This window comes from Carettochelys insculpta, chromosome 1, assembly GCF_033958435.1.
Source record: "Carettochelys insculpta isolate YL-2023 chromosome 1, ASM3395843v1, whole genome shotgun sequence".
Taxonomy (NCBI): Eukaryota; Metazoa; Chordata; order Testudines; family Carettochelyidae; genus Carettochelys; species Carettochelys insculpta.
This window is the reverse complement of record NC_134137.1, coordinates 150,443,011-150,463,442: the sequence shown is the minus strand read 5'-3', so window position 1 is coordinate 150,463,442 and position 20,432 is coordinate 150,443,011. Positions and strand designations below refer to the sequence as shown.

The window sequence follows — 20,432 nt, the reverse complement described above, 5'->3', positions numbered from 1 at the left end:
GTTTGATGTGGGCACCTGATTATACTCTTCCCATGACTGTAGAGCTGTATGGGGTAATAGAGGGGACTGATGCTCCAAGGCTAATTGGGCTTGTGTTGAAAAGAAGAATCAGTATGCTTAAATATTTATTAAGAAGATCAAAACTTACACTTACTTGAAGTCAAGGTCTAAGTTTACTCAAAGAGGTTAAGTGTTTTCTGTGCATAAATTGTAATTTGTATATAAAACAAATGTTAAAAAAGCAAACTTCAGAAGTTGTATGTGTACAAGCAAATCAGAAAAATGTCATCACTTTTTTGAAAGACTGAAATTTCCCTTCTTTTAGAGTATTCTCTCTCTCAACATTTTTCAGGACAGCCTCAAATCCATTCTTTTTAAAAGTATAGAAAATGTCCCTTCTCTGAGGCTGACCGGAATTAGGATCTGAACCAACAGAAATATGTCTCCTCTGGCCTCTGCAGCTAACTTGTTGCCATGTAAGTTCCTAATTTAGGACATGATTGAGAAACTTGCTGTGAAGCACTTTCAACATCCAGTTTCTGTAGTGGGAGTTGAAGACATGTAGTACCTTTCAGGATTGGACCATTAGAAGGTCATCCCTCCCTTAAAGAAAAGGTGTTGGGGAGTTTCATTTTTAGCAAAGAGGTCTCTAGAATGAGAACTGGTGCTAGCTGTATGGATGAAAGGATTTCAACAGCAAAACCGACACCATTGCACAGACTGCAATCCAAGTCTGTCTCGTAGTTGTGGTCAATGTTGCTCGCTAAACAGAGTACAATGTTACTTTTAAAAATGTACATAGTGAAGTAAATTTTTGGAACCTTTTTACTTTCAGCTGTCTGTCATAAGGCAGATTTTTTTTTTGAATCACCCAAGAGCAGGGTTTTTTTAGCTATATTTTGTGCATGTTATTGAGGAAAATATTTTTAAAATAGTAAATAGAATATTGATAAGTTTGTATTTAACACATGCATTTTAAATCTATACAGTCAGATACTTTACTATATTGAGATGTCTCCAGACTTAAACTGAATTAACTAATAGACTGTTATAAACAATCCCTACAGGGAGTGGTAGACTGACAGTAATGTACTTGGCCATATATTCCTTCTGAAAACATGAATTTAAATTGTTAAGTGCGGATAGCTCTTTAACATACAGGAAACACGAGCTACATAAAGGTCACTTCCTTATATTAGGTTTTTGAAGCATGAAATAAAAATCAGTTAATTCTAAGAGAGCTGGGAAGAGGACTTGCTGAGAGTACGTTAATAATCAGTGTATAGAAAATGAAGTACAAGGAGACTGCTTATTTTACACTAAAGAAAATCTTTATCTGCTTATAATGTTATAACAGTAGTAAATCTGTAAAAAATATATATATAGGTTTTATGACCATTAGGATTTTTCTCTCTTCCTTTGCTCATGGTGATCCTTCTCCTTTTGTCTTACTGGCCTAGGCCACTTAAACGGCCCATAACAGATGCAAATTCATCGAAGGTGACTTTCCCATCATTATTTTTGTCCATAGATTTAATTATGGTGTCAAGAGAAAATGTGTCCTGTATTGATAGGAAAATAATTTACAAAATTAAAATAGTTAAGTAAAAAAAAACTCACTAGTCATAAACATTTCCTGATAAGAAACAGAGTGCATAATTCAGTAACACAGCACACTTCAATGAGGCAAACAACTCCACAGTACACCCACCTTTTTCAGTTGAATCGACTGCTCATAAATGTCTCATTGACTTATGTTTACTATGGTTACAGAAGATGGCAGCCACATCTTGTCACAGAGATGCAGAGTTTGTCAGTTCCCACCCACAGCAGCAGCTTTGCAAAGCCTCTGGCCATGTCTACAACTAGCAAGTTCTTTCAGAAAATCAGGCCCTTTTTTGAAAGAACACATGGAACATCCACACACAAAATGTGCTCTTTCAATCTGAAATCGAAGGAATGCAGCTTTTTCACAGGCCCTTTTCGAAACAACAGTCCTGATGCCAGATTTTTCGATCCCTGGCCTGTTCTTTCGAAAGAGCGGGGGCTGTGTGAACACGCTTTATCAAAAGTGCAGCTCCATCTTTCAGTCTGCTTTTTTGTGTGTGGACGCGCTCTTTCACAAGAAGAGATCTTTTGGAAGATCATCTTTTGGAAGATCATTGTAGTGTAAATGCAACCTCTGTGAGGGGAAATTGACAACCCCAAGCCAACCAGGAATCAGGCAGCCTGACTGCTTGATCCCCCTGCCATTCCAGGGTTTGTCAGTTTTCCCCCCAGCAGCCACTTTGCAAAGCCTCTGTGAGGGGAAATTGACCGACCACAAGTGAGCTAGGAATCAGGCAGCCTTGCTGCTTGAGCTGCCAGCAGGTGCAGGATTGGTCAATTTTCCCTCTCCTCAGCTCTTTGCAGAGCCAGGTTGGGGGAACTGATGACCCCAAGCCAACTGGGGCCACAAGCATCACCTTTCTGATTCCCAGCTGGCTCGGGGTTGTCAGTTTCCCCTTGCAGAGGCTTTGCAAAGCCACAGGAGGGAAATTGATGATGCCGCACCAGCTGGGACTTAGGCAGCCTTGCTGACTGAGCCCCCAGCTGGGGCACTGTTATCTAAGACAGCAGTGAAATTTCATCAATTGCCCACCCCCCCCAACCCTTGGCTCTGCAAAGAAGGACGGGTAGGAGAAATTGATGAAATTTCCCTAGCACACTTTGACACAGCAGCACTCTGGTTGAAAACCACTGCTTTAGACTGACTGTTAAAGTTACTAGGGAAGTGTTGCTGCTAATATGAGATCTTCCTGTAAGTATGGGGGTGAGGAGGAATTGTTATATTTGCTAATCTAGTAATGCAGTGCCTGCAGTCTGCTAACATTGTTATCAGTGACACATCAGTCCTTTGAACAGTGTGAGTAGTTGTCTTCCTCTCATCTTTCACTATAGAAGAGCATTCCTAAGGAATAGTTAACATTCCCCCAGTCGGACTATCAAGAAATGAAAATGTCCCCAGGTGCAAAAGCCAGGGGACCCAGTGCAACCAAACACGCAAGAAGTTCTTGAACATATCACTGCAGCAGGGCTTCATTATGACTAGGTTTTCATTGTAATGTAGGTAAATTGAGTTTAGACAACATCACAGAGATGGGGTGAGAAAGCAGTAGCATAGACTCACTGAGGTACAGTGGTCATGATTGAAAAAGCAACATGTACCACATAGTGCTGACTCAGAGCCCACTGACATCAGTTGAAAGTTTCTCTTTGACTTCACTTGACTTTGGATTGTAGTCAACTGGAGCATAAGGCTGTGGCTATAATTACATTTTTTCCCATACGTTCTACAGAGAGCACATTTGAAGTTGCTTGGGCTACACTTACCTTCACATACTGTGAAAATTGATTCTGAATCAAGCTTTTCATGCCACCAAGGGACAGCAGACTGGTACTACCCTCCTTCAAAGCATATTCGGTGAAGTGCTTTAAAAGGTTGTCTTTGAATAAACTGTCCATGTTTCTGATTATTTTCTTGCAGAATAACTGAGAAAACAAAAACAAAGCCCTATAGTCAAATGCTCAAAAGTGAAAAAAAGTCAGTAATGGATTTCATTTTGGATGTCATAAGTTTATTTTGGATGAAGAGGAGAAGCAGCTGGTATAAATAACGATTGCTTGATATAAATGCAATTTAAGAATTAGAAGTGGTTATGTTAAACCAAGCAGTTATCAACAGGTGAAAATGTTAACCCCTTCTAATATATTGAAATATCTAGGTATGTCGATTGGTCTAGTATTTTTCCAATTGGGGTCACAATTCTGTTTGCACTAACAGCTCAGCTGTGAATAGTTATACTTGTTAACTCACAGATATAGTGGACTGTTTCCTCAGTGTATGGGGTTCAGCCCACCTCCAAAAGAAAATGCAAAATTAACATGAGAGATTTTAAACATGTACAAATTTCTGTTGTTCTTACCTGGCTCAGGAAGCCCACAACAGCTTACAGAATCCAGCAGGAGTGAGAATTGTGGGGTTGGGACAACCTTTATAGTCTGCACGTTCCCACTCCACCCTGATGATGAAATTTCTCATGTCTCATTAAAAACAGGACACTAATTTTAACTGTGTAGCTTCAGTTATCAAACGATATGTCTTTGTGCTGTACCAAAAAGACACCAGGAACATAATTTTACTACTGAAGGGGCACCATAAGCTTCAGCCCACACATTTAGATGGTAAAGTCTTTTCTGCAGGTATTTTCTCCCTGCAGATTGTGTGCTTTAGTTTTCAACTCCTGCCACATCCACTCAGAGTTAGGCTACATCTATACTCCCCAATAAATTCGAATTTAAGGCCTTTAGCTCGATTGTACCCAATTACTGTCTTCACTGTAAATACCATTAACTTGATGTAGGGAGCACTTATATTAATATCATAACATCATTGAAACCAGCCAGATGTAGGGTCAAGTTTGAATTTAAAAGTTTGAATGAAGGCTGGTGTGTAATGTCTTTTGAATTGAATTCATTAACCTCCAGAAGCTGAGTGGCACTGCTTCACCTGGCTCCCAACTGCAACTGCCTTCCAGCTCCCATGAGCCAGACGTAGCAGCGCTGGTCAGTTTTCCGGCTCCCCCAAGCTGCGGGGACCTGGGAATCAGGCAGCAGGGTGAGCATTGCCAGTGGTGGGGGCACAGCAGGGCCCAGGGGGAGGCTGCATAATGTGGGGTTGGGAGTGTTGTGATATAGGGTCTCACAATGCAGTGCTGCAACAGTCGATGTTAGGTCATTCTGTGTGATGGCACTAACTCAACTTTCTGGGGAAGTGAGGATACTGAAAATCGAATTTATAAAACCCAGAGTTATAAAATCAGGTTTAATAACATTGAATTTATTTGGTAGTGTAGACATAGCCTTAACCTGGAGAAGCTGCTGAATAGAGAGGGTTTTTTTTGATATACATAAACCTTTGTTTCCAAAACATATGTTGCTTGATCATTTTTAATGATTAATCATAATTTTATTGCTTGCCAATTCATCCTGCTTAATGGGCCCGGGGTGGGGGGCGAGAGGGTTCTTGTTCCAGAACTAGGCTTCAGAGAACTAAAACCAACATGCTCAATACTTTGTAAGGAGCCTGGCGGGTGGGAGGCAAAGACTCACACTGAGGGCAGGGCAAAACAGTCCTGTTTCCCTTCCTTTGATATTTGTAATGATCTCTGACAAGACACTTAGTATCTCTCCTTCTCACCCCCCACTTCAGTTCCACGTGTCTGATTTGTCAGTTTTTATTTCATTTTTTGGATCTCTATGCTATATTAACTGTCAGTCTGTGCTGGAAATGCTACAGATCTGAAGAAGTGGGTCTGTCCCATGAAAGCTCATCACCTAATAAATTATTTTGTTAGTCTTCAAAAAGCTACATCACTACTGTTTTGTTTTGTTAGAATACAGACTAACATGGCTACCTCCCTGTTACCCCTCCACAGGGTGGTCTGACCTATTACGCAAACTGAACGATGCCATGAATGCTCATTCTAATGCCCAGCTTTTCATATCCACATCCAGCTTTCTCGCCCTCAAAATATAAGAATTCATTTATCCCTATAGATTAGACTATTGCCATTTAACTCAATATCATACATGCCACATGTGTCTCAAACAAGCTTTTTGGTTAGACAGATGCCAACAATTCCATCCTAAATATCCAAGTCTAATACCTGTATCACTTCAGCATTTGTGAGATTGCCTGGTACTTAACTCCTGCTATTGAGCCAGTTATTCCTAGTTTTCCAAAATTTGGGGGGTAACTGTCAGGCCATTTATCTATGGCCAAGGATCACAGGTGTACTATGCTTGGTTATACATACGCTAACCTGCTTAAGCTGGTGTCTTACAGGATACAGGCCTGTATGTTCCTTGTGTTACTGCTGAATGTAAAACAACTAAGCAAGCACTATGGATTACCCTTAACACATACAATTTTGTTATAAAACACATTCTTTGCCCTGATCTAGAAGAACGTTAAAGAAGTGTAACACAAGTGTAAGAGTGTATGGCTAACAGCTATAATACAGTCCAAGACGTTGTCCATATTTAAAATACAGGCCTCATTTTTAATAGTTTTTTATTTTCAGTTTTTATTTACAATTCTCCAACATACGTAGTCAAGAAATGTTACACACACAATAATCAGCAGTTCAAAACAGTAGAAAAAGTACTTCAAACTGGTAAAAATGAACTCAGAGGTGCTGAAGGTCCCTTATACATTGTACTGGCTCCTGATAACATTTTTCTTCACGTGCCATCCTGGTACATACAGCAAACTCTTTCATACCCAGCATCACTGGGACTGGGAGGTCGCTGGATATTCAAATATTCTGGATAAAAGAGAGGTATACCTAGCAATGCAGAACACTAAAGAAAAAACATATTAGAGATTAAGAAACAAACAAAACTGTATGCAGAGTACTTTATTTGCCATCAATAATAATATTGTACACTGTAAACTTACAGTGTATTTGCTGTATTTATTTATGTTTACTTTCACTATACTGTACTTATGGAAAACATAACTAAAATTTACTTATGGTTAAAATGCCGGTTATAAAATGCCAGATGATAGAATGCCGGATATGAAAGAGTTTACTGGGTATCATATCATAGTACTACGGTAAACTGCTGCCTTCCTGGAGGTCCAGTTGTGGTGCATTCTTAGAGTGCGAGGGATAACCATAGAATCATAGGACCAGAAGGGACCTCAAGAGGTCATCAAGTCCAGTCCCTGGCACTTATGGCAGGGCCAAGCACTATCTAGACCAACAGATATTTCTAACCTGCTCTTAAAAATATCCAATAATTGAGATTCCACAGCTTCCTGAGGCAATTTATTCCAGTGTTTAATCACCCTGAAAGGAGGTTTGTCCTAATGTCCAACCTAAGCCTCTTTTGCTGCAGTTTAACCTCACTGCTTCTTGTACTATCATCAGAAGCTAAAGAGAATAACTTTTCCTCACTCCTCCTTATAACTGCCTTTTCAAGCTCCCTGTCAGGGTGATTCAGTAAGCTTTTGAAAGCTGTTATCATGTTTCCTCTCACTCTTCTCTTTTCCAGACTAAACAAACCCATTTTTTTCAATCTTTCTTCATAGACTGTGTTTTCTAGACCTTTAATCGTTTTTGTTCCTCTTCTTTGGACCCCCCACCCCCGAATTTGTCCACATCTTTCCTGAAGTGTGGTACCTGGAATTGGACACCATACTCCCCCTCTACTCAATGCTCATTAGGCCTTAGGTGAAGAATCATTTCTCATGTCCTGCTTACAACATTTCTGCTGTGTCCCAGAGTCATGTTTCCTTTTTTATTGTGAAAGTTTTACTCTGTTGAGTCATATTTCGCTTGTGGTCCACTATGAACTGTAGATCCCTTTCCCCAGCGCTCCTTCCTAGGTAGTCATTTCCCATTTTGTATGTGTGAAACTGATTTGCCTTCCTCAGTGGAGTACTTTGCAGTTGTCCTAATTTCATTTTGTTTACCTTTGACCATTTCTCTAGTTTGTTCAGATCATTTTGGGTTATAATCCTATCCTGCAAAATACTGCCTCTCAGCTTGTTATCAAGCTATGCACCCACTTTCTAGTAGCTCCATCTAGGTTGTATTTCCCTAGTTTTTAAGTGTGTAACTTGTGTCTGTAATGTATAATGCAATTCATTATGGGTTAATCTTGTCTATTCTGTGGCAGAGAAACCATGTTATCAAGAATCATGGAGTCTAAATGACTTTTCTGGCAATTATACTTTTTTAACAGAAACGGGATTTAACACTCTTGAGCTGGGCAGATCATGTGTTTTCAATCTGTTTGGAGATTCATTTGATACTCATACTCATATCCCTGTAGGTGCCACAAGGACTGTCACTTTACAGGGTCATGTTTACAAAGTCAAAATTCCCTTAAAATTGTCTGCTTATGTGAGTATTCTTCCCTGTAAATTCGCTTCTTAAAATATTTACAAACACAAAAGATGGTAGGGAACAACCAAAATGAATTAGATTACAAATGTGAAGAAATGGTAATTAACTTTTTTTTTTTTTTGGCAACCTTTACTTTTTTTTTATTGGCATGCAACTTGTGTATAATCAGTAGCTTCCAGAGCTCTAGGGATCTAGTCAGTTTAATTCTGCATGCTCGTGCTTAGAGGGAAAGTTTGCAGAGCAGGCCAGGTGTCTTAGAGTACATGGCATAAACTCAGATCCTCTGTTTATGAGACATATGGTGGTCACACACACTGCAAATACCTCAAATGAGCTGTTGTTTTCATGAATAAACATAATGAAGAGAAGTGTAAATTCTTACTCGGAACTGGAAAACATCTATAGCCTATGAAATCTTTTTGCTAGGAGGTGTGCAGAAGATGTCTAATGCAGTATTGGGGGTAAAATAAAAGGACACGTGTAACTTCAGGTCAGCAAGAGTGTAGTATGGCTTTGAATCAGATTGAACCACTGGATATAGTAACCAGCAAATAAGATAAATGTCAATTGTGGGAACCCAGGTGTTAAAAGTAAGAATGAAAGCTGGGCTGGAATGCCTTTCCTCTGACTGGGAGGGCAGTGGTACAGCATTACACGTATTTCGTTGGTTGCAATCAGCATTAGTCATTCCCTCATTGTTTTTACCTGTGCATGCTATCACTGTGCTGTGGGTCAGCACTCAGCCTTCTTGACTAATGACATGACTGTATTTATCCACTGGTCTGAGGGAGAGCCCACAAACCTGAAATACCACTGTGTGTGTGGGGAAGGGGAGTGGGTGGGTGGGTGGTTTGTTACAGCCCATGTGAGGCAAAATACCGAGTACATTGCCATTTCTGGAGTGGAACAACTGTGCTGATGTGTATGGCACACAGTCTGCAGTTTGCAGTGCCGATCAAAGGGGATGCACAGATGGCACTTTACATGCCCAAACCTAGCAGCCATTGGGAAGTGATGCTCCGCAAAACAAAAACAAACTTTAGGGGTCAGAGTACACTGAAGCTCAGCCTGGGGACGTAGCGGGAGAGAGAGGAGAGCAGCTTGCTGCATTTGGTCTACATGTAGAGCAGGTGATGTGCTTCTGTCGTTACAATTGTCCGTGGAATCTCTGCTGATGTGCCAGGGTTCTTTAGGTCTCATCTTGCTGAATAGAATTTGATGAATAATGTCCTGGTTGGCTGTCAGACGCAGTTTCTTCTAGGTGCTCCCTCATTATGCTGTGATGCTTGTGTAATGTTATATACAAGGTGTGGTTGCTACAGTGATGAACAATTCAGTGAAAGCTGACTTTTTATGCTGGGATATCTTGCCTCATGTGTGGCCTTTGATTCAGGTGCCCATGGAGTGTCCAGCCTTGACAGCTAGATTGTTAGTACAGTAAAACTCTCTAAACTTAGTATTCACGCTACTGTATGAGGCACCACCCTGGGGAAGAGAATGTACTGAAAAGTGGTTATCTCATAGTATTTCCTGAAACAATACAATCAACATGCTCCCCCACAGCTGCTACAATTGGCTAAAAATGTAATCCCTGTATTCTCAAACCTGTTTTATAGAAACCTTACAAAGAATTTACCTGTCTAAAGAACTGCAGTCCCTCATTTATCTGCATTTCAGTAAGACACAAACTCATAAGAATGGCCATATTGGGTCAGACCAGAGGTCCATCCAGCCCAGTATCCTGTCTGCCGACGTGGGCCAATGGGAATGAACAGGACAGGTAGTCATCAAGTGATCTATCCCCAGTCACCCATTCCTATCCTTGACAAACAGAGAGTAGGGACACCATTCCTGCTCATCCTAGCTAATCACCATTGATGGACCTATCCTCCAGGAATTTATCTAGTTCTTTTAAAAACTCTGTTCAAAGTCTTGGCCATCACAACCTCCTCTAACAACGAGGTCCTCAGGTTGACTGTGTGTTTGTGAAGAAATACTTGCTTTTGTTCATTTTACTCACATATCTGCAACAGGAGGCACCATGAGGTTTTTCTGCTCAGCTGAGCTGATGCCAGTGTGGGTAATGTTGAGCTTCATATGGGATGTTAGGGTGTTGCCACATTACACCCTGGTTGTGCCCTGGATGCTGCATAAATCCTAACACAGAGCCTGCCATATTTCCTACTCCCACATTCTGGTGCTTGTGAGAGTGGGATTCATGGGGACAGTTTGAGTCACGTTCTCAAACCCATTGACCTTAAATGAAAATTAGGCTCCTACATGCCTAAATTGCTTTTGCTCATGGGACTTAGCCATGTGAGTTGCTTAGGCCTTGTAACACTAAGCAGAGCAGCGATGAAATGCCATAGAGAATCTGGGCCCCAGTGCTCCCTGAGCAGCTGTGCTACAATTGCTGCAGGACTAAGGAGGGTGGTGATGTTGCTGTGTACGTTCAAGAGCTTGAGAGGAGGAAATTATAAAGAACCACCTCCTCTGTTCTCAGCTACAGCTGGGTTTAGGGTTGTAGTAAGGACAGAGGCGACAGCAGTGTTGAAGCTGCTGTTAAGGAGAAATGATGATATTCTCCTTAAAGGTTCTGGTGGATGCCATCAGCATCCTCTGTTGCCATCTGCTCAGCTCCTTTTCCATATCTACAGCAGCGTCATTGCATCGGCCAGGAGAGCAACCAGAGCCTAGCCTCGCCGCCCTGGCATTGCCAGACTCGGTAACAGAAGAGCCCTGTCACCAGGAAGGAAAAGCAGGAGAAGTAAATTGCTGTGCTGTGGAGATGAGATAGTGTCAAGGGCTAGGAACGGGTAATCCGGGCTACCTGTTGGCTCATAGGCAGCATGGCCTCATTCTCAGTGGCCACACCAGTGCCCTTGCTAATCCATAGTCTTCATTGGTTCAAGTCTGGGCTGTTTCATATTAATGTAGATTAAGGTTCTGATGAAACCTGTCTGAGTATTTCCACTACCCATGAGAAATGAAGAATAGAAATTTTAAGTACAGAAGTCACGGCCTCACCTTTCATGCCCAAAATGATGTTTACAGATATGCACTGATTTTTAAGTGTGACCTATATGGATAGCAGTGCTGTCCAAACTATGGGGCTTGCCCCCTAGGGGACAGAGAGGAAAATTCATGGGGGCACGACAGGGCCCAAGCTGAGTCCCCATGGCAGGTGGGGACGACGCATAACTCAGCTCCACTCTGCCTCACCTGAGACCTCGTTTTTGGCTGCTGACCCTGACCATGGCTGGTCTCCTAGCACTGGCTGTGGCTCTCCCAGCTTTCCAGCCGTTCCTGGCTGCTGCTCTGCTCCTGATTTCAGCCCTATGCATAGCTCTAGCCTAGGGCCCCTGCTCCCTGGGAGGCTGTGGACAGGTTGCATTACAGGTAAGGTAGAACCTGACATAAAAAGTTTTGAGATCACTGAGATGTAGGTATCCATAGAGCTGTTTCCAGGGAGGTGTTTTAAGCCATTTTAAGCATTACAGTCTGCTGGAAGCTGAACAAGTAGAAGTTCCAAGAGATGGTTGTCGCTGTCTTCTGCTGCATTATCAGCCAATCTAATTAGGCTCCTAAATGGATGAGCTAGTACCATGGATGCTGACTTACTCAGATCTTGGGGTCGAGGTGCACGACCTCCTGCTCCACCCAAAGTCCTGACCCAACTCTATCCCTTGTTCTAAGCCTCTGCCCCACCTCTTCCCTGACCCGTTTCTTTTCACCCCCTTTCCCACAGTTTCATGCCCTCGCCCCTCCCTTCCATCCCTTACTGAATATCATGGAACAGCAGATCCACAGCTGGAGGCGCTAGAAGGGAGGGGAAGACGCTGACCCCCGTGGTTGCCAGTGGATGCAGAGCACTGACTATTTTTTTTCCCATGGGTATTTCATCCCCAGAGGTCCACAGAGTCAGCACGTGTGGCTGGTACCCGCCTAGATTCCAAATGGTTGTGGCCCACATTACTTATTGAAATAGGGCTCTGTGCTTTTATTAATTGTATTAAAGTTCATAAGCAAAGACATGAAGTCAAGCAGTCAGATCGCTAAAAGGAAACTCCTTTTAACATGCCTGCACTCAGAATTAAGCAAGATAGTTATCTAATCAAAATCAAATTAGATCAAATCAGCAGGGTCCCAGTTTGAAATTTCCTGGGAGACCAAGATCTTGAACGAAGGACATGAAAAATGTTAAAAAGAGCAGCCTTTTGCAGAGAGGCAGAGGAGAGAGAGAGAGCGGGTGTGCAGAGAAACAGAGCGTAACATGGTCCCTAGATTCTGGGGCTTCAGAGATATGTGGGAACTTCTGATGCTCTCCAGGTTATCCCCCGTTGTGAGGCACGTCATCACTGTCAGCCGTTCACGTGAGACAGCCTCTCCTATGCCTCATGTGGATCGGCTCCCAGATTCCGCCAGGCTTGGGCAGCACAAATGCTGCCTTCCAGGCCTTTGCAGGCCCTGTTCTCTCAGTATGTGTAGTGACAGACAGACATAAACTCCCAGGTCCTTGGAGCATTCTGTTGCAGTGCCCAGTTCCTTGTCCACTGAACAATCACAGAATTGCCTGGCCTGCTGTTCCCAAAGGAAGAGTACCCACCGGCCTGTAAAATTTAACTCAGGATCACTGTTTTGCATAGAGCACAGCAGTTAGATGTTCAGAGTGACCATCCACCCCATTTTTACCAGTACAGTCCCTTATTTAAGCTGTTTTACAGGTGTTCCGACTTTTTTAAGAAAATGGGCAAATTGTCCCATATTTTGCATGGCAGCATGGTGGGGCCTGCTGCTGGGGAGCTCCTCTGCAGGGTGGCTGCCTTGTTCCCCTGCACCTCGGGGCAGCAGCTCCTATCACAGGAGAGTTCCTCTGTGGGGCAGCTGCCCCATTCCCTGGCACTTCATGGTGGCAGCTCCCAATGCTGGGGAGCTCTGCCATAGGCTGGTTGCCTTGTTCCCCAGCACCCCGCACCTTGGGGAGGCAGTTCCTGCTGCAGTGAAGCTCATCTGTGAGGCAGCTGCCCCATTCCCTGGGACACCAGTCTCCGCTGCCAGGGATGTCTGCCACATCCCCCCTGCCCCCTTCTGGGAGGCTTTAAAGCCCCTATTCTTGGCACCCCCACCAGGAGATTGTGGAGCCCCCATTCTCTTCTCCCCCTTCATCGGAAGGCTGCAGGGCCCCCATTCCTAGTGCCTCACCGTGGGGCAGTAGCCCCCATCACTGAGGAGTCTGACACAGGACAACAGCCCCCCATCCTGGGAGGCAGGTGTCCCGTGTTTGCTATGGGACAATGTGGTCACCCTATTCATACTGCAGACAAGAATAAATTGGTTCCGAAACAACAGAAATTCTAGTAATCATGAGTAAAAATGTTGGAAACAGATGGTTACACGTAAAATAAAATTGTAACGTGTTTTCTAGAGACTTAACTAAAAGGTTAACCTCCTGTCTAGAGAAGTGTACCTCCCCCAAAGTTCTCTTAAGCATTTTCAGCCAAGCCTGGTTGAGATGGAACTGTCTGTTTTCTTCCTCGGGGTTTGAGTGTCTTTTCTTCTCTACTCTTCTGATATAGCCAAACAAGCATATGAACTGCCTCCACCAGATGGGGTTCCATCCCACCTGCAAGTGTTTGTCTTCCAGTCAGATTTCTTCTCAAACGTCCTAATGATCTTTTCATTTGTATTTAGTTCAGACTGGTGATAGATGAGACCACACTCAATTTCCGTGCAAACAGACACGTAAACGTGTCTTGTCTGACCGAAAATGTTTTTTTCACTTCTGCTGCTGACCTATACCTCGATACAGATTTTAAGGAAGTGTTTTCAGTGTACAGCATAGTATCTATACATAGTTTACTCAGTGATATTAATGACTGGCTTTCATTTAAGATCTGATATACACTCTTTGGAGAATCAGAATGTACATACCAGAACCAGGAGATTCCTGTAACCCCCTGTCCTATGGGTCTGAAAAGTTTCTTGGGTTACAGGATCTACCTAAGCTTACAAGGAATAGCCAGGTTAACCACTTTTTTTTTTCATCACTGTTTGTGACGACTATGAGGATAAATAAGTAATTTGTTTTGGAGAGACTGCTCTCTCTCACTGCATTTTCAGACAGATGACAGATTGCTTGGAGGGAACCCATGCAGAGGCCAAAACCCAGTTGGATCTGCTGAGGGCATAGTTGATGAATAGGGATACTGTGCCCTGGTGGTACAGTCTGCAAGTGGGGGTGAATCCTGGGAATCCGTCCTCAGAGAATTACAGGCATAGACCAGTGTATTTGGTAGAGGGGCAGTGGTGATACTGAGTGAGGGGTACAACGAACTCTGGACCCATAACATTGGTCTTAGCTTGGGGTAAAGTGGAATCAGCAATTTTAAAAGATATTACCAGAAACACCAACCATGCAATATGCCTCCATCAGGATTATTAAAAATGAATGTGGATGTCACATAGCAGATATCTTTTCTTGCAAACGAAGTAATTTAGCGACTGTTATATTCCACAAGTGGCTGAACAGTTACTTACCTGTTTCTTTGGAGCCTTCCATCTTGGAGTGGAAAGTTACCTTAAAGCTTATCAGAAAAACCCATTTGAAATGGAGATAATTAAAGTTTATACAATATAATAAACTCAAATAGGCTGACATTCCCCATGGGAATCCAAAGTCTGTTGAAACAGCATATGGGGCAGAGGGTACTTAAGACGCAAAGCAGGTGACCATTTTTGAAATAAATAACATAGCATACCTAGGAGTAGTGAGTATTTTTCTACTCAGAAGAGTGAATATGCAAAAAATAGCACCTTCTGACTCAAGAGATCTGCTTTCCCTGTGTACCCGGAGAAATAATGCTCAATTCCTTCAGTGACAAGACATATTTAAACTGCTTTTTACTCTTGATAGTACTGGTGAGCCAGCACATCTAAGAAGCAGTGAGATAGTTCTATCATAGGTGCTCACTCCATGGGTGCTGCAACACCCACTGGCAATCAGCTCTCACCCCTCCCCTAGTGCCTCCGGCCTGCCACTGCCTCTGCTCATAAACTCCTTTTCTTCCCTCCCAGGGCCTGTGGCCCCCAACAATCAGCTGTTTGTCAGTGAGCAGGAGGCTGGGGGGAAGAGGAGGAGTGGGGACGGGGCATGCTCAGGGCAGGAGGAAGAGATGGGGGGACAGAAGAGGTAAGCTAATGGTGGCAATTTGGTGGGGAAGGGGTGAGGTGGGGGAAGTGCCTGAGGCACAGTGGGGCTGGGGAGAGGCAGGGTAATGGGGGGAAGCTTGGGGAAAGAGGTCGAGTGGAGCCAAGGCCTAGAGTAGAGCCGGGGGCTGAGCACCTCCCAGGCCTGGAGGAAGCCAGCAACTATGATTTCTGTTCCTTGTGCATGGTGAACAGAATTAGTTAATAAGTTCTAATCAGCTGCATCTTGCAAACCTATTGAAGGCCAGGGAGTTGTGTGGGGTGGAATGGATGTCACTCAAGATTTAATTAGTTAGTGTAACTTTTATAATGTGTGATGTTGAGTTAGAAGACAAGAACCCAGCTCATCTCCGGCCCCAAGATGAGTGTGCAGGACTGGTAGTTTAAGACACAAGTTTCACATTCATTGTGACATGACATAATCTTGAAGCATTTTACAGTGTCACTTCAGAAAGCAGAACTGCACTTCTAACTTCAGCCAGCCATTGATTTTCTTGGTAGGTTAAATTCCTAAATTAGGATCACACAATTTGCACAGGCAATTGTAAAATGAACAGAGGTGATTGAAATTTATTCAGTGCGTGTAACAGTTTATTGAACAAGTTGGGCCCAGTCAAGCATGAGTCATGTGTTGAGCTAATAAATAAGTCCGGGGAGATGTATTTGGCAGCTTAATTCTTGGTGTTTCTTTTAACTACGAGGAACACACCTACATTCCAGAGGGTACTAATATAGTGCTGACAGAGGATTGATGCGGGTGGGCCTCTTGCAACACACAGCATTTGCAAGGCTTTTACAAGCAGACCTGTTTGCTAGGGCAGAACATTGTCCCATTTGTCATGGTCTGGGTATTGAATTTAGGGCACGGGGTAGGGTGTGGCCAAATTTAAACTGAAGCTATCCAAAGTGGATGCCCTGAGATTGGTGCATACCCATTGCAGAGGGCTTTCTTGGGGACTGCAGGTTTTGACAAACAATTATGGCTCTGTCTGCCTGATCTAAGAGAAAGCTATGACAGACTGACCAGGCCAGACCTGAAGAAGAGCTCTGTGTAAGCTCCACAACTGGTCTCTTCCACCAGAAGAAGCTAGTTCAATAAAAGATTTTACCTCTCTCATCTTGTGAATCTGATATGTGGACAGACAAAAGGGAACAGCTTTCAAAAATAATATGAAAAAGCTCTGTAGGTTATTGGTATTGAGTACACCAAACTGCACTCTGAGGTGTGCATTGCAAAAGGTACTGAATTGTGGTTTGAAACAGGTATTCAGGCAGGTGTATGACAAGGGGAAAAATTTAAATGTCAAAATATAAACAGGAAATTATTTCCTCAAAACATAAGATAAGCTCTGGTAGAGAAATCCTGGCTTGCTATTGCATGGTGCTACAAAAGATCTAATCACGCTCTTATGGCTGAAACTTTGAGATGGTGACTGACTACTGTTCCCTACCTGGTTACACAGAGACCAATGCAAAACATGTAGCGTGGGTCAGAGTTGATCACAACAACCATATTTCCAAATAGGAAAATGAATGATACAGAAGAACTATAGGTGTTTGGCATAACATTCTGGTTGTGCCATACAACAATCAGAATGCTAAAAGCAAGTAGGAAGAAGTGATAGAGGTTGGAGTGTTAGCTGTGTGCTCGGGAATTTACGTAAAGGTCTTTTGCAGAGGCAACATGGCCTTGTAAGTATAGGGCATAGGACTGTGGATCAAGCATCCTGGCTTCTATTCGCAACTGTATCCTTGACTCTGATATAACCTTGGCATATTACTTTACCTGTCTGTGACTTAATTTCCTCATTTCTAGGCATGCAATAATTACACCAGTGGTTATGTTTCAAGGGCTTTGATGTCTTCAGAGAAGAGGCTCTGTCTGTTAACTGAGTCTGATCATCATTTTAGTATGACAGCCTTGTAAGCCTCCAGTAAAAGAGAATTGGAATTGTGGATTACACAGATTCCTAATGGCACATAGGAAAGGATGATAACTGTGAAGTCCAAATCATCTATGTAATCCCAGTGGAGGGATAGTCTTGTGTCCGCTAAGTGATCTGAGATTTGTCCCCCTTTGTATGATGGAGTTGTAAATGACAACCAGTAAGCATTTATTTACAGTACTATTTTTCATGAGCTTTTCTTTACATTACAAATATTTTCCTTCCACGAGAGCCTCTGGTTCCCTTACACTGCACAATGCATTATAGGTATAATTATCTGTTAGTAATGATGTTTGTAAAGTACTTTGAGATCCCTGTATGTAAAATTTCATAGATGTAAGTGGTTGTTATATTCTGTCTATTCCTTTCCAAGATTTGTCTGTCATAGCATATCCCATGCTGTCCAGGAATGCAGCTACCAGTAGCTTTATCTGCATCTACAGTCAACCCAACAGTGAATTACTGGGCTGATGATAAATTAAAACCATTAACTGTGACTGTTCTTTTTACATTTGGGCAGCAGCAACAGTTGTCAACCTGGTGTTTTGATACCTGTCATTGAGGGACAAATAACATTTAAGGTTCGTATTTTTGAACTGCTGTCCACTGGAGACTTTCAAAAGGTGTATATAGCATGCTATATTCTGTTGTGCACATTGAGACATTGATATAGGTTGCCCAAACTAACTCAGGCTCTTCAGTTTCCTCACATCCTGTCACCACTTTCATCTCTTCTACTAGAGGTGACTCAAGGTTATTGTGATCTGGATATATTTCATATAGATTGCTCTGTTCTACACAACATGCCAAACTGCTGGTTATGTTAAATCATAATCATGCTCTACTTTACATAACCACACTGTTATCACCTTCCATGTGACACCATGTGCGTGGCGGTGTGTATGTGTCTATATGAACAGTGAAAAGATATGTAATATGGTAGTCCTGGTATGTGTGTACGTTTATAAAGCATTTAAACTTGACAAACGTTATTGTTTCAGTCTAAAGCAACTTGAGCTTGTTCTGCTGATGTTCTTAGAAATATGACTTAGTGCACTGATTCCCAGACTCTTCATATTTGAGATACTTATCACAAATATAGCCATTGTGTGACCCTTTGATATGTCAATGTATTGAAACACATTGTGTAATGAGTATATACAAAAGAGTATAACTTCTTGTAGCTGCATTACTAGAGAATAATTAAATAATACTTAGAGCTCAGTCAGGCTCCCATTTAAGTAATGTGAGTGTTGAAGATCATGTAAACACTCCCTGAATGTGAAATCTCAAGCTTTTAATATGACTAAATTGCTTATATAAAAATGGCCCCTATTGGCCATTACCAAATTACATGCAGGACACACAATTCCTTCTGCATGGAGCAGAATCCCCAAGCATTTCCCAGCAAATGTCAGAGCATAAAAAGCACAGAACAGAGGAGGATCAACACTAGAGGTCCTGGGGCTTTCCCTGCATGTTTCTCTTCCATCACCATCACTCCTGTGTTCTCTATGCTTTCCTCATAGCTCACCAGCACTTCTGGATCCCTTGTTTTTGTGGTTCAAGCAGGGCAGCCTACCACGAATTGAATCAAAGTTTTGTCAGTTCTAATGGCAGTTTAACACCCAGGCTCATGTTGTGATGCCAAGGGTCTGCTTCCAAAGAAAATTAGAGAGACAAGCAATGGCCAAATGGACTTTACATAAACAACATTAACCATAGAAAAGCAGCCCTTTCTGTTGACTTTCAAGGACCAAGTGTTGTCTTAGTTACAGATTATTGATGACACTGTTAAATGCTGACACATAATGCGTGTTTATTTGTATTGTGGAGACAGTGTCAGTCTTTGTTGTTGGTTACTGATTATGCTGATGAATGTATCAGATTATACGTTTAGCTTATCTTCTGCATCTAATCGCCCACTCATTTCACACAGAGAAAATAGATTATATTGGCTGTGGTACATGAGGTGAATAAACTAGTTAATTAACATTTGTCAGGTGATTTGTAGTTAGTTCAGCTCTGAGGCTATTACTAGCTTCCAAGGAATATAGAGGGTTTTGGTAGATTTTTTCCCTCTTCTCCTGCAGATTTCCTCCAATCTAATGATAAGTGAGGTATGGTATGAAGAACAGGCTCACACACTCCTCACATAGCCTTGCTCTCTTCTCTGCCTCTTGCCGTCTACATTTTTCCCAGTAAAATATTATATCTGATAGGACATGATATCTTTTATATCATAATATCATAGTAGTGAGAGCATAGTTAAGATTGGGCCTGAATTTTCTCTGCTTCAGTATCTAATCTTTCATTGGAATTTGTTAGTCCATGTACCATAGGGAATTTGAACCAGAGTTAGCTTCTAATTAACATATGCGTGCAACAGTCTCCAGTATATATTTTATGTTTGTGCATTGTTGACTTGTTGGGCAATTTAGGGAAAAAGCTACAGAAAATCAGAAGATCCTGATTTTGTTCACACAGTGCACAAAAAATAGAAAATACACAGTTAAAACTGAAAAAAGATTGCAAAGTCAAACACTCTCAATTTAGGAAATGCCAAAATAAAATGTTGTTTAAGATACCTTGATTCCTCTTGTGTGTATGCATTATTTATAATACAGCCTTTAATTCTATGATCTCATGTTACTCTTTATTCAGGACATCTGGATCTGATCTGGGATGGAATGATTGTGTAACGAAGGAGTCTGTTATATGTAGGAAGCTGGAAGGTGGGTAGTGAAAGAGGTGGGCAATTGCAGGAAGAGATGGCATGGTCTAATTGTTAAACCAGGTGAATGCTGCTCTGGAGACTTGGTTTCTATCCTAGCCTCTGCCACCAAGTTTCTGTGTGATACTGGATAAGTCTTGTGTACTGTATTTTTCACAGACCATCACTTCTGAGTATCAGTACCGTATCATAATATGTATGCACAAGTGGAGGCAGAGGTTTAAATTAAGATTCCCAGGGCAATATTCATTTTGGCGTTTTCTGACTTGATAGTACTTGATTTTACAACACTTCAATCTTTTTTTTAATGTTCAATTTTGTATTCCTAATTTATTATGTCTAAGTTTATTAATGAGAGCTGTCAAAGAGTATGTGTGTGTATGGGTTAGTAGATTTACGGCTATTATTGTGCTGAGGCACTGGCATAGCTAGTTTCATAGATGGGATTTGTGCATATAAGCACTTAGGGTATGTCTGCACTACAAACTTTAATCAACACAAATTGATCAACAGCTGCCAGTTACTGTGTCACTCGCGAATGCACATTTGTCTGCTTGCCTTGGTTATCCATTTACTCATTGGTAGAAT

The 20,432-nt window shown here is 42.1% G+C and overlaps 2 protein-coding genes across 6 annotated transcripts in view; one reads left to right on the top strand and one right to left on the bottom strand.

Moving 5' to 3' along the window:
- CTPS2 (CTP synthase 2) overlaps positions 1-20,432 on the top strand; it is a 167,188-nt gene that overhangs the window by 58,284 nt on the left and 88,472 nt on the right. The gene's annotated exons all lie outside the window — the stretch shown is intronic.
- S100G (S100 calcium binding protein G) lies at positions 1,342-3,989 on the bottom strand. Its single transcript, XM_074983359.1, has 3 exons — positions 3,966-3,989; positions 3,373-3,531; positions 1,342-1,562 (listed from the first exon to the last, which is right to left on the bottom strand). Exons 2-3 carry the CDS (start codon positions 3,502-3,504, stop codon positions 1,449-1,451), a joined length of 246 nt encoding a protein of 81 aa, XP_074839460.1. The 5' UTR covers positions 3,505-3,531; positions 3,966-3,989; the 3' UTR covers positions 1,342-1,448.

Coding starts and splice junctions, on each gene's coding strand:
- S100G (XM_074983359.1), bottom strand. CDS start 3,504: ATGGACAGTTTATTCAAAGACAACCTTTTAAAGCACTTCACCGAATAT. Junction 1,563..3,372: donor AATTTTCACAGTATGTGAAG/GTAAGTGTAGCC, acceptor CTATCAATACAG/GACACATTTTCTCTTGACAC.